This window comes from Pipra filicauda, unplaced genomic scaffold (genome assembly GCF_003945595.2).
Source record: "Pipra filicauda isolate LSUMZ 115617 unplaced genomic scaffold, ASM394559v2 scaffold201_size1378038_pilon, whole genome shotgun sequence".
Classification (NCBI taxonomy): domain Eukaryota; kingdom Metazoa; phylum Chordata; class Aves; order Passeriformes; family Pipridae; genus Pipra; species Pipra filicauda.
In genome coordinates, this window is record NW_024104312.1 from 707426 (window position 1) to 722617 (window position 15192).

A 15192-nucleotide genomic window follows, 5' to 3' on the forward strand; every position below is an offset into this window, starting at 1 on the left:
AATAGGTTTTATGGACTCTCAGAGAAGTTTTTCTGGTTCTTTAGCAGATAAATGAATTGCATAACCTTGATAGCCACCCCAGACCCTTGTTCTTCACATCCATTACCCCTAGCAAGAGACAGGAGTTGCTGTGGGCATCACCTGGTGACAGTGAATAGAAGAGAGAGCTGTCAGGATCACTGTGATGGGTACACCCCTCTCCTGTAATTCGTTCAAATGAATCACAGAATATGCTGAGTTGGAAAGGACCCACAAGGATCATTGAGTCCAACTCTTAGCCCTGCATAGGACAATTCCCAAGTGTCACACCATGTGCCTGAGACTATCATCCAAACTATTCTTGAACTCTATCAGGCTTGGTGCCGTGACCATTTCCCTGGGGAGCCTATTCCAGCGCCCAACTACAAAAGTGAAGCCTGAATTCTGCCTTTGTTTATTCTCTTCTAATCTTCAGTGTAACACCAAAATCATATTTATGAACATGTTTTAGAGGCTGTAGGATTTGTTACTGTCCACCATCGAGTGAAACCCAGGCATGCAACACCATTGCCTGTTTCCTGCTGACTGCAGGGAGAGAGATGCAAGGCTGGGGAGGTGGAAAGTAAACGCAAGTGCTCTCCTGAGTCAAGGCCCCTTTTCTTTGGAGGCAGTTTGGATTATATTTTGGTTATTTGGATATTTTTCCATTACAAGTCCTTCTGTAGCAATGATGAGACTGAATGAAATGCTCACCCAAAACTGAAAATCTGTTTGACCTATTCCCACTAAAACCCTCATGGTTTGAGTTTTACTCAGTGTGGGTAAACCTCTAAGCTTTAAGGAGCAGCTGAGTCTAAAAATACTATCTCTATTTTATGCCAAAAATAAGCTGCTTAGATTTTGATCCATTTGTTGCTTTTACTTGCCTTGTGATTTCTAGCTTTCAGAACTGCAGTGTAAGCATCTCCATCCATGTACCCAGAAATACAAATGCTAAAAAATTGTTTTAGAAATGAAAAGCTAAATGTCTCTGAGGCTAAGTTGAACTTAAAGAAGAATCTTAAAGTGCCACAGGACTGGGCCACGTTGCTTTTAGTCTCCCATGAAAATAATTTTGTTTTTATCTTCTCAGTCCTCTATCAACTGGAGGATAGGAGACATTAGGAACCACAGTATATCGAGGAAGAGAAGTTATACCATAAGCCTTGTGCTCTGACAAAGGTTTTCCCTCACTAGAGGCAACTGGTAATAATTCAGCACCTCCTTCCCCACCTCTCTGTCTTGTCCGGAGAAAACTAGATCTTGCATGCTCTAAGGAGTTCATACATCTCTGGGGTTTCCCATATAGATTGTAACATACCTCCTGTGGGGGTCTCCTTGGGCATTAGATATGCCCCGTGCAAGAAGAGAATGCTGCTTGGCCATATGTCCCCAGCACAACCACATACGAGCAGAAGAGGGCAAGAGAGATGGGGCTGAGACCTGGACAACCACAAACCCATGGGACAGACCATGACACTGTGGGGGGGGGCCAGATGAGTGGGACACTTGACACCTGTCTGGGACAAAGATGTCTACAAAGCAGGAGATGTGCAGAGTAGGGTCACTGGGATGTCCATGGAGATCTGGCTTATGAGAGGAGACTGGAAGTGTTGAGTTTGTTTATCCTGCCAAAACAGAGGCTAAAGGAGACATCACTGCTTTTAGTAAATACCCTGATGTAAGAGAGGGTTTCATGACATGATGCCTGCAGTAGCAAGGCATTAGACCTTATGGCTCTGATGGGCTTTTCCAGTCCTGTGCTCTACATGGAGCACAGATCTAGCAGGCAAGAACAAGCAATACCTCTTGAGAGAGTCCACAACCTTCAGGGTACTTTTCTTCAGATATTTCCAAAAGCATCTTAATATGTTCAGAGACATCTTTCCTGGCATTGGCTAATTGATAGTGGAGTGGGGTGAAACGTGTGGAGGGGAAGTGATGAGGCCAAAAGGTTCATCTACATTTTTATTCCTGTTGTTTGTTCACCACCTCCTTCCCACCATTTCCTGCTGTGACGAGGTGGGTCTGTCTGTCTGTCTGATCTGCATTCTTCTAGTACAGCTCATTCACTTGTTCCCACTGTTTAGTTTATTTTCAGGCAATGATTATTCAGTGAACTCCTATGTACATGCTTCTGGAAAAGTCTTGTGGTATAGATTATGACTCCATTGGCAGCATTGTCAGGAAAAAAGTTGTACTTGGCACTCACAGAAGATAATTGTAATACAGATCATGAATTCCAGCTCCACTGTACTTCCCGCCCTAAAGAGGTATTTTCATGTGTGGCATAAAGTGGCCATTTCAAAAGGTAGAGTCCTGATAGGTTCACGTGTGATGAAAGGAAAATTTCCCTCTTGTCAAACAACTGTATAATTTCTCTTCATTATATGTTTAGGTTTGGGGTTTTTTCCAACTGAATGCCAGCAAACTGTTAAAGAACAGCAACAGCAGTTCTCATAGCTTCACCACATACAAGCATTCAAAACCCATGAATAAAGAGACCTGGACAACTAACAAGAATGACTCAAAAATAATGGATTTCTTAAATAAATAGTGTCTTCAAATTTTTTTTTTTTTAATTTTCATTGGCTTTTGGAGGTTTACAGAGTTCATGGTTTTGAGCCATTTCCTGGGATCAAAAGGTTTACAAATGTGCTTTTCTAGACCTCAGATTTTCAGGCAGCCACATAACTTCTGCAGTGAAAACTCAAGACAATTCTGAATGCCATCCGAGTTGATGTACCAAAATTGCTCACACAGGTGAAGGCATGTGGATCTTCAGCATCAGCAGTGCCTATAGCCTAGGAGCATGCATCCTAGCTTCAGGACTTGTCAAGAGCAGTTGTGGAAGATCCTCTTAGAGCCACACAGCAGCATTCATAACCCAGCTGGACCCTCTCTATCCTTTTCTTCCAGAGATCAATCCCAGTACTGAGGGCAGCTGGGGAGGAGAGTGCCTCCCCAAGGGAAAATGTCTCAGGAAAGAGACACAGGGAATCAGGATGTGTAATGTCTAATTCTGCATGCGTATGCACACCAAGCATGCATAGCCCCATCCCTCATCCTATTGAGATCCATACTGTCTGTCCACCCCTTCTCCCTGTGCAGGATTTAGGGATTGCTGATTTTCCCCTTGAAGTGCTTGCAATGATTATAGTGTTTCAGGAACGCAGTCTTATGTCTGCCAAAGTCTTCCTTCCCTTGTACATATTGGAAGATCCACCAAAAAATAAAGCATAAAGTCCATTGAGAAAAGTATGTGATTTGACTATACAGTAGTAATTCCTCATTCCAAATGCCTAAGCATGGACTGGGCTAGTCAGTAGCCTAGACAAAGCAGTGCAAGGATTACAGCAGATCTCAGCCAGGATATGAGTTAAAAAATGGTCACATCGCTGCACATATGACAAATCCATACTCAAACATATAATTGGCCTTACATCTTACTCAACAATGGTCGGGTCTGTGCTGAAGGACGGTGAGTCTAAACCATTACAAGTCAAGGAGGTTGCAAACCTGTCAGAGAGAATGCCAGTGACAGCAACAACACTGACCACTGTGCTGAAAAACATCACCTACAAAAAAATCTTATAAGAATGGGGACTGCTTTTCTCTAGGGAGAAAAGGGAAAAATGAAGGGCAAGTCTTCAAGCAGTAAGTCTTTAGTTTCCTGCAGGAAGAAGTAATGGCCCCTCAAAAAAAAAATTGCAGTCTTAAAAAGTAAGGCAAGAGATTTAGGTTGGGCATTGGGAAAACTTTCCAGGGTCGTTAAGGGACAAATTGCCTGAGAAAGTTCCTCATCTGTGGGTTATGTATATCTGCACACAATGTCAGAGGCAGAGCTGATCCTGCCTTAGGAAAGAGAGGTGGACTATGTAATGCCTTGAAGTCCTTCCAACACAACTATTCTATGAAAAATGCTTAAAATTCACCTTGAAAACATGCTTCCCTTGAACCATTAACAGATATAGCTTCCAAGCCAGGCATTTCTACTATTGCATGATTTAAAATGACAAAATCTTCCTTGTTGTAATATCAGAAAACAGAAACTCCAAAAGATCTCCAGCACCTAGAAAACTGATGGAAACTGATAGTAGCTTCAGGTTTAGTCCAAATGATCTGGAGCGCTTTCTGAATCACTACCTGAAGTAGGCATCTTTAACAGAACTATCCTCAAAATAGCTGTGGGCATTGTCTCAAATCTGGGCCTCACAGAGGTATGAAATATTTCTACTCCCACAGTATGTATTACGTTATTTTTCAAGGCAGATTGTGTCACGTTTATCGCACATGGCTCGTTCTTGCCTTGAATGTTTTTGCAGCCACTGGCACCATTGCAAAGCCAGGATAAAACACCATCAGGCTAATGTAATGCCTTCTTCTGTTTGATGATTCCTAATGCAAATGACTCTGCAAGGCCACAGGGAGCTGGACTCTCCTGTTTTATGCATAGTTACCTGTCACTCTATCTGCACGGGCTGCTTTCAAAGACCCCTTTGTCTGCAAGGTAAACTCAGGCTGGAGATGATCTCAGAGTTGAAATCCCAGCCAAGGGAAGTCATCAGGCTACAAAACCCACAAAGTTAAAAATACAGGGAGCACTGGAAAATCAACAGGAAACAATTTCTGCTGACTGAAGTTTTCAGCCTTCTTCCAAACACCAACTAGCAGTAGCCTTTTGGACGGGACAAAGAAGCTACGTGAAAGCAGCAGTGCTCCTTCACTTAGTCTATGAAAACGGGATTGAGTGCCAGGAAAAGGTCTGGATTGTTCCTCAGCTCTGATTGTAGATCTGGACATTGTGGGGGCAAGATAGCTGAGTCCCTCAGACCCTCTCTCCACTCCTCCCTTCTTGTCAGGGTTCCCTGGACAATGGTTGCCAAAGGGAATTTTTTCTTTTCTTCTGGCTCTTGACATTAGCAGGCCTGAAATTGGTCCTGGCAGTTCGGTATGAAGTACTCACCAGCTCAGGAGATTCCCAGGCCTGTTTGGATGTCAGGTGTCTAAGCACAGCTTTGTCTGGCTTGCCTGTCTCAAGGGAATGCCTGTCAGACCAACTTAGATTGTAAGTACCAGTCATCAAATGAAGATTGTCCATTTTCACCCCCAGCAAAAAAAGTCTTAAGCTTTTTACTATAAGTCATTATGAAAAGAATTATGGAGGAAAAGCACAAACACCATGAAAACACAGAACTAAAACTTCCTTTTCTTGTTCTAGTGTTCACATCAGATGATGCATTCTTCAGCAACAGAAGCTGAAGGTTCAGCTTGGTAACACTATGCTTTCAGAGTGGGACATCTCTGAGACATATGCAGACACGGAGCTGGGAAAACCTTTCATCTCCCCAGCCCATAGAACCTCTTGAGCTTATATGTAAACTAGCAAGCTTGCCTTGACCCACTGAGGAGATCACTGATGGTACCCAAAGCATCTGATTTTACTGAATTTGTCCAAGGTGAACTCTTCCCTCCCTACATCTACTGAGATTTTATATATATATTAAATGCAGGTGCCTTTTAGAGGTACGTATTTTCTTATCTCTGCTCTGATATGATGCCTGAGGAAGCGTGGCTGTGGCCGAGGCAACACACTGTAATCTCGTAAGTAAAACCCAGGCAGTCACCTCTGTCATTGCCAATCCCTCCCTGTGAGTGTGTCTGTGTGTATGTGTATGTGTTTGAAGTAGAATTTATTTCTTGGCAACAGGAATTTTCCTCCTTTTTTCATTGTAACTGGGAGTTACAGTGATGTAAGATCATGTAAGGCTGTTGCTTTAAAAAGTTTACATAGGCCCACAGACATGAAATCTCATTACATCATCAGGTCACCAGCCCACAGTCATTGCTTTAAAATTATGTGGATTTAAAAAAAAGAAAGTTGGAAATTATTTTTTCATTTGTCGTCTGGCCTCTGAGCCTTTACAGGTGCACTAGTTCTCCATTGGCAAGTTTTTTCCATGAGTTCATGAGGACAAAACACACTTTTTTCTTTTTTTTCTTTCTTTTTCTTTTCTTTCTTTTTTTTTTTTCTGTATAAAAGTTGTTCTTGGCACTATCTTTTGGTTCCAGCTAATAGAAGTAGCAGAAGAACATTAAATAGTAGAAGGATCTCAATAAAATCACAAGTATTAGCAACACCATCTGAGTGCTCTGGTATTACACAGCTACTAGTTAGAAGATGATTTTACTGCTGCCTAATCTTGATCATAATTTGGTCTGAAAGAGATGCTTTAATATGAAGGGGAAAAAACTCTTCAAAGAGAGAAGACTAAATTTTCTGCATCAAAAAATGAAACCTTTTTATTTATATTTATATCACAGGTACTAATTTTATATAAGACTTTGAGCCTTTATGGGTGTATTTGCACCATGCTGGAAAGGAAAGACTCACAAGGCCAAATAATAGGATATTCTAGTTCAAGGTTTACTCATTTGCTTATAAAGAACAGAGTTAGGATTTGGAGATCAAGACAAATGCTTATCAGCTAATCCTGCCGTCCTCCTACATCCAGTGGTCTGTTGGCACTCCTGTCTGAGGGGCAGCAGAGCCACGCAGGAGGATTATCACACCTCTCACCCAGCTAGTCTGATCTGTCTCTTAACCTTCACTGACATCCACTGCAGTCATAATCACCTCTGTGCCTTTTGCTCCCCATAGCTGAAATATTCCTTGCCAACCTTTCCGGCCTTGTAAGTCCCACCTCTTTTAAAATATAAAGTGTTTTAATAATTGAGCAGCACTGTTCATAGCCTACCCAGCTTCGCTAATCCTTTAATAGTTAAAATCTTAATAAGTAAATCACATCAGGTGGCCTTCACTGCTTATCACCTTCCTGCAGCATAATGAGGTTTTTTAGCTGTTTAGCTAAAAGGTTTAAATCTTTTGTATTAGGCTTGTAGTTGGCCAGTGGCACGACAGCCGACTCAGACATAATTCTAAATGGATGTTTCCAAGTGGAAACTTGGAATTTGAATTCAAATGACCTTACCTCTTTTTATTATTATTATTCTTTCCTGTATGCATTTTTCAGCTTGCTCATTCTTAATTCCTTCAGTACTTATTGCTGCAATAAGCCTAATCCTGTGTACTTTTACACCCCAAGTCTGGGAGCCATAAAGTTTTTTTGCAGTCTCTCCAGGGCAGACCAGCTGTAATTGGACCTCCAGTTGCCTCACAGAAAAAAAAATAAGGAAAAGAAGGAAAAGCACATTACAGCTGAAGACAATTCTACATCTGTGTCCGTGTGTTTGTGTCTCTGCTACCCTTGAGTAACACTTTATCCTTTTGCTCCACTCCAGGCTGAGTTCTCCGAGTTGAACCTGGCTGCTTACGTCATGGGTGGCTGCATGGTGGACATGCAGGTCATGAGGAATGGCACTAAGGTGGTAAGGTGAGGATCACCAGTTTGTCTTGAAAATTGGGTTTTCTGGACCAATGCTGGGGCAAGCAGGATTACCTCAGGGTCTGACCATCAGGGCAGCACAGTCCTGATGACATCAGGGTTTCTTGGAAGCGGTGAAAAGAGCAGCCTGGCTCTGGTGGTTTTGTATCAGGTCTCAGGTGTGCAGTATCCCATACAGCCATTGTTTCCAGCCCAGACCCTTCATGCAACAACAAACGCCTCCTTTTCAGGTTCTTTTTATCTTCAGAACTCCCAGTAAAAGAGAAAATGGATCTTTCTTTCCCTTTATTTTTCTCTCCTTCTGCGTTGAATAATCTTCATTATAAACAGTGGCTGGAATTCATTAGTCTACCTGTTTTAGGTCTGATCCCAGTGGACTACCCTTGCAGTAGCCAAAAAGCCCTTCCAAGCATGACCAAGCTTGTGGTGTAGTCAACACACTGGAGGGTTTCAGAGGTGGGCCCATGTGATCCTCAAGTTCAACAAGGCCAATTGCAAGGTCCTACACCTAGGCTGGAGTAGTCTCAAGCACAAATACAGGCTGGGGAATGACCAGATCGAGAGCAGCTCTGACAAGAACGACTTGGGGGTGTTGGTTGGACAAGAAGATTGACATAAGCCAGCAACATGCTCTCTCAACCCAGAAAGCCAACCATATCCTGGACTGTATCAAAAGCAGTGTGGCCAGCAGGACTGGGGAGGATTGTTTCTGCCCCTCTACTTTGCTCTGGTCAAACCCCATCTGAAGTACTGCATCCAGCTCTGGGGTACCCAACATAAAAAAGATGTGGACCTGTTAGAATAAGTCCAAAGGAGGGCCATAACAATGATCAGAGGGCTGAAGCACCTCTCCTGTGAAGACAGGCTGAGAGAGTTGTTCAGTGTGGAGATGAGAAGGCTCCAGGGAGAGGTTATAGGACCTTCAAGTACCTAAAGAGGACTACAAGAGAGTTGGAAAGGGACTTCTGACAAGGGAATGTAGTAATGGAACAAGGAGGAATGGCTTCAAATTGAATAAGGGTAGATTTAGTCTACACACTAGGACGAAATTCTTTACTGTGAGGGTGATGAGACACTGGAACAGGTTGTCCAGAGAAGTTGTGGATGTCCCATCCCTGCAGTGTTCAAGGTCAGATTATGTGGGGCTTTGAGCAACCTGTTCTAGTGGAAGGTGTCCCTGTCCAAGCAATTCTTCTTCAATCATGCATCCAATTCACTTTCCAAAAGCATTGCTCCCCTTCTTTCAGACATCAGAGTGCCTGTAATTTGCAGTTAATGTTACAGGCATTCTCTCTAGTGCTATGTAAAGAACAGTATAAGTTGTCACATCTGTGTATGATGCCTCTGTTTGCATAGCACTGATATTAGCTTTCAGCCTATTATTCCCAAGCCTTCATCTTTATGAATTTTTGTCAATACAAGTCACAACAGTACATTTCATCTTTGATACAATAGCTTTTCTTTGTTTGTGTTGAAATCTCATTGCTATTCCAAATTAATTTTTCTTGCCACTCCACTTCTGTTTGTATAATTCCTTTGCACTTTTTGGTGTATTCAGCATCTTGAGTTTAATATGGTTCACACATTTAATCAATCCTTTTGTCTGTTTGCTCCTAGTTCAAAATTAGAGATAGAGACACATAATACAGCATGCAGTGATGTTTTTGAAAGGGATTATTAGAACAGCTGAAAAACAGTTATTCTGAGCGTGCTGACCTAAGTTTAATTTTTCAAGATGTCATTTCCAGTCCAAACAGTGCAAAGCAAAACTTGTCACTGTCAATTAGCTATGACTGTGGTCTCCATTCGTTCTTTGGTTTAATTTCATGAGCCTCTGCTAAAAACTTTTAAAGTTGTGTCTGTTACATACATTTGCTTTCTCTTGTCCCACAAATGTCTGCTTCTGTCTCATGAACCAGCTGCTGGAGCATTCATCACACAATGTGCTGTGCTAATGCACTCCTGTGTTCACTTGCTCATGATGCTGGAAGGTTTCCCAAGAACCATTTCCTAGGTTGATCACATCTTCATTTTCCTTCCCGCGTCTTTCCTCCCAAAGACATTCGTACATCTGGCAGAAAGATCTTGGGCTATTAAACTGAAACTGAAGACAAAATTTATTTCACAAGAGTGTCTGGGGCATGGTGTTCGTTTTTCTGCTCGCAGTGAATATACAAGTAGCCCAGCTAGCATTTTCGAGTGTATATTTATATATGAAATGCATCTTTTTATCAATGGCATTAGTTCAGGTTTTTTTGTTTTCATCTCTGCGTGTGTAAAGACATATTTGTGTTGTGGGAAGTGGATTTGGTAAATACATACTTAGATACAGGATTTATATGGCGTATGTGTGTTACACACCATAGTCCTTACAAGCAGCAGATGTTTGTTTACAGACTGTGCTGATGTGCCCTTGGCATGCCCAGTTCAACAAGTTTAAGAGCTCAGGCCAGCCAACTTCCACAGCCATTCCTAGCAATACTTTAGAAGGTACAGAAATAAAAACTCTTCTTCACTTTAGAAAGTGAATTGTGGAGCAAACGGCTACTGAGCTGTGTGGAGCCCCCTCAGCCCATCCACGTGGGTGCAGCTGCTTCTCACTCCCTTCAAGTCCCCCGATTCCACCCACAGACATGTCCTGCCTGGCCACAGACACCCTTCAGAGTGTCCAGCTACGGGGAGATGCCACGGGGGACACCTTCAACTCAAGTATGCACCAACCCTGCTGCTGCTGACATCTTTTTTCCATCACTTATTAAACGTCTGTTAATTATTAAGCAAAATATTCAGTCACAAGTCATAATGTTTCTAGATGATGAAATATAATAATCATGTTTTTTGAACCCCCAAAGTCCTTGCAAATCCCACTGAAAAGCTATAGGAAGGTAAATATGACAGCATCTTGCTAACAAGCACATTTGGGATCCCCCCCATAGGAGCCCTGCCTGCTTCACTCTCCTCTTCACAGGGAGGGCAACAGAACATGTAAGTTTAGTGGAAAGGCATTGAATGTACTACAAACCAGTAGATTTGAAATCAATTAAATAATAAATATTTTTTAAAAGAACAATTATTAATATTAATATAAAGCAACCACTGGGCCATTCTCTCCAGTTTGACGTTACATTATCTGATAAGCTATCTAACAATTTAGTAGCCTATTAAATGCTGTCATTTTGGAGCAGGTCTCCTAATTCCTTCTTTGAACTGGAAACGGTGTATTGCACATTTAAAACAAAGCTCTCTCTCTCTGCTGATCCCTTGATGCTTTCTGACACCCTGGAGTTATGGCACTCTTTTAGACCCCATGCCAACTGACTTGAATGTGCACCAGGAAAGACTTGTGGTTCTTTTACCTGGAAGATAAATCCCCTAATAAGAAGGTATAACAGTCCTTAAAGCTCTACATTTACCACTTGCCTCAGGCAAATTTATTAAAAAAAACCCCAAACCCACAACGAAAAAACAACCCAACAAAAAACCCACAATCTCTGACAATTAAAGTGGAAAAAAAAGAAAGTGGAAGTGTACAGACCTCCATGACTACTAGCCTGTGTATCTTGAAACAAGTAGCAATAAATAAGTTATCAAACAAAATAACTGAAACCAGGCATTACTCTGCTTGCCTGATTTTTAAAACAAGTGTGGCTCCAAGAATTTAGTTTTACAGTAACAATATTCTGAGTCTCCAGCTCCTTTTTTTTTAGCTTCTAAATTCTGCACATCTGGAGGGGGGGGCGATTTGAAATAGTATCAGCAAAATGTGCTACTGTAGACAAAGGCTATCATCTAACAAACCTAAAAAACTGCATGTGTGGTTTCTGTTCTGAGTTCCACCATGTTATGCAAAGGCTCTATCAGCCTATTCAGCACATTTTCTTCAGAGTTAGAAGACAAAGAGCTGGCCATGTAGTACCTACTACAGTCTTTAGCAAGCACTTTCCTGTTTCAGTGCCCTGTAACACGTGCCCTGACTGAGGACACTGTGGTGGAATGAGCTGGGCACCAGGAGCGGTGTTAGGCTCAGCCAGGACGTTGTTCCTTATTACCCCAGCATTTATTTAGGTAAAATTGGTAGCAGACCCTTCCCCAGTGAAAAATCAAATATGGGAAGCAGGAGGTGGCGCTTATTCATCCCAGAGGATCCCTCACCAACTTAAAGATAGCAACTCTTTCAGCGGAGAAATGGAGTTATTTCTGGGTGCAATGGCTGGACTACTAAAGAACGTGAAAAAACAAATGCGGGCTTATGCCTGCTTTTAAAACCCTAATTTACTCTTTCAAGCTTTTGGGCTGTGTCACCTCTACTGGCATTAGGTGTAAGGAATGGGATTTGAAGACTCATTTCTCTGAAGGGTCCTTCATATCAATATTTTCTCAGCGTGAAGAGGCTGTCAGTGCTGGCTCTGTACCCACTCTGAGGTGCATTTATGCTTTCAGGATATTTTAAAAGTGTCTTAGTATATAAATGAGAATTTGGGCTCTCTCTGCTTCTGACAACAACACTTAGACTCCCAAACTATGATCTTAGGTTCTGTATTAATGATTAAATCCAGTCACATGTTTGAATTTTGGGCTTTACAATCCTTCAGCTATTAATTCCAGTAGACATGGAAATAAGACAGGGATATGTTGAAAATCTGGACAACTTTCTTACCTGGGGAATACTAATATCTTTGGGAGCATTTCAGACTTTTAAGGATATAAATTAATCACGCACCAGACTGCTCTCATCTCCTGTCTCCCTGTAGAGCTGCCTCTTTTGCTATTGGGGCTGATCATCCAAGGGAGAAAACACACTTTCATGTCTGCATGGGACCTACCACAGTGGTGGCCATACCACTCACAGTGTGGTATGCAGCCTCACCACAACATCATGGTGCAGACAACAGCTGACAGACTAGGATCTGAAATGGGGAGGAACCTGAGTGGAGAAATGACCCTGGCAAAAGGAAAGGCATGTCCAAAACAACAGCAAAGGAGCGCTGAGGACAAAGTCTTGCTCTGGGGAAGTCCCTCTGTCATAGAGTGATGTTTAGCCCTACAGGCCTTGCCTGAATTTGGCCCATGTGTGTAATGTGTATGTCTCACCCTGCTTGCCCTGAGTGATATGCCCTTGCAACTCACAGCCGTTCTGGGGTCAGTGAATTCTCCAGTTCGCCCATACAAGCCCATTCATTCCTGCAGTTAACACTGACTTTCCCGCTGGTTCCAGCTGATTCAGTGCTTCTACGATGCTCTGTGCGCTGATAACAGGGCAGTAGCCTGTTGAATAACCACGCAAAAAATCCCTGAAAGTGCTTTTTTTCCCCAAGCATATTTTTATACTGCAAGCTGCCATACAACCTCAGCATGAGGAAGCAAATCCTCTTCCGTGGGAGAAGTGGAGAAGAAACTAGACAGCCCACAGGTGTTTTCCTGCTATTCCTGCAGACCCCAGGAGATGAATACTCTGGCTAAAAAGATTTGTCTGCCCTAGAATGAAAGACTGTTTAAAGTCCAGTGAGGACACTGTCCACTGCCCACTGCACCTTTTCCCATCCCAGTAGGCTCACTCACTCACAGGTCCATTAACAAGCAGTTCCCTGAAAAGGGCAGGTAGGTTTTCTAACCTACAGAGGCCATGCTTTCTCATCACACAGTAGTGGCACATTCCTAGAAGGATGTTTTCTTGTCTCTCAAGGACTATTTGCTCACAAGAGTTGGTGGTTTCTTGCAATTCTTCTACAGGGAGAACATCCAGGAAAGTCACTGGAGTAGCTACTGTCCCTGGACACTGATATAGGAAGTATTGATAGGCAGTAGGTAACTTTCCAGCTTCTCAAGTTCCAGGAAGCTTGTGCCAAAGAGGAACTCCAAGCTCTCTCTAGTCCCTGTCTTCTTTAATTTAATTCTTGACCTAACTAGGCTCTTTTTTAGAATGTCTTTTTTCTATTTTTTTTTAATTTTTTTATTACTTCCAAAGCAAATTTCTACAATTTTCTGTGAAGATGCTGATGGGAGAAAGAAATGGCAGAAACTGATTGGGAGAGTCTAGGTTTCTAGAAGCCAGATGGAAAAATATGTTGAACTCATGGTTCTCCCCAGTTTCACAGAAAGTGCCATGTGGTAGAGTAAAATATGTGCCATGTATTCAACACTGAGAAACACTTGGGCAGTATTTTTTGTACTGATGGCATGGCAATCTGTAAATGTAATGGAGAAGTGTGTGTAACAACCTGTAAGCTTTTGAAATTTCAGATTAGGCAAAAGACCAATATGCCAAATGACCACTTCCCTCACCAAAATACCCTGCAGAGTCAATGAGCTGGGGCAAGGTACCTAACAGGGTTAACCCTGGCAAGCTGCAGTTACATATGAAGAAATTTAACACCTCCAGTAAACATTTATAAACTGAGATATTATTCCCACATGGGGGATGATCTAACTTTGTTTTTAACTAATATCTCCCCTCTCTTCACCTATCTGTCCCTGTGGCTCATATTTTTTTGAGCAGAAACTACAAAAGAGTTGGGGTGTGACTATTTATGTATTTATTCTCAGTTACTTCCACCTCAGCTCCTGCTGCTAAACAGCTGCTTGGAGGCCTGCTTCTCCCTTTGGGGTTTCCTGATCTCCCAGATGAATAATGTCCCCCTTCACCTCCCCAGCAGCTGGCGCCCAGCCGACGTGCGGGCAGGATGCTGACAGTTATGGGGAAAACATTTGGTGTGCAGGCAGCTGCCAGAAAGCAAAAGTCACTCTGAGCAGACCAGGGTGGGGAGCATCTCAGAGACTAAACTTCTCCCTTAACCTTTTTGCATTTACAGTAATTCATTCCAATAAGGAATGTGCTGTCAGGGTCTAGAGCACTCACTAATTAATTAATCCTGGACTGAATGCAAGAATGATTAAAGACTGTTGTAGATTGTTTCAGTCTTGATCAACTCTCTTTTTTTTTTCCAACTGTACTGTAATTTGCCACCTTTCCACATGGCTTTTTATTAAGGCTTCTTCCAGGGAATGGCAAACAGAGAAGCAAAGGGACAATTCCTGCTGCACCTGCACTGTACTGATCAAGATGGATCTTTGTTAATGACATTATATTGGGGCAGAGTGGAGCCTCAGCAAACAAGTTGCGGGAGGGGGACAATGACAGATGTGTCAGAGGGTAGAGCTGCTATTCAGAGGGACCTCAGTAACTGGGGAAATGAGCCATGGTTCATGGCTCATGATGTTCAGTAAGGACAATTGCAAAGTCTTGAGGGGAGGAAGAAATAACCCCAGTACTGGTGGGGAATAACAGAAGAGAAAACAGCTCTGTACAAAAGGACGTGGAGATCCTGTGTGCTCATGCAGGGAGGAAATCCTATGGCTCACTGGGTGGCATTAGCAAGCATGTAGCTAATGAGATACTGTTCACATCTGGAGTACTGTGTCCAGCTGTGAGCTCACTAGTACAAGAAAGGCATTGACAGATTGGACTGAGTTGTGTGAAAGGCCTCCAAGCTCCTTGAACTGGACTAAAGACACCCAAGGAGAGACTGAGGTGGCTTTGTTCAGTCTGTAAGAGAAGGCTGAGAAGGATCCACCTATAGCCATCAGGCAACTTAAATTATTCTATGACCTTATTCTGTGATGTCAGAAAGTATTTGGATCGCCTTCTGTAAAAGCTTTGGGTCACAGAAATTTTGAAGGCAAGTTGCCATTGGCAGGTATGGTTGTTACTACATTCAGGCATTGTCCAAGTCCACATGCTTTTCCTTGTAAATGTTGATCAGTTTAGAAG

At 42.5% G+C, this 15192-nt stretch overlaps 1 protein-coding gene across 2 annotated transcripts in view; it reads left to right on the forward strand.

The window, feature by feature from the left end:
- SYN3 (synapsin III) overlaps window positions 1-15192 on the forward strand; it is a 206236-nt gene that overhangs the window by 43212 nt on the left and 147832 nt on the right. For both annotated transcript variants that reach the window (XM_027715078.2, XM_027715080.2), the window contains exon 5: window positions 7321-7412. In XM_027715078.2, coding sequence (XP_027570879.1) covers window positions 7321-7412 — 92 coding nt within the window. The remainder of the gene's footprint in view (window positions 1-7320; window positions 7413-15192) is intronic.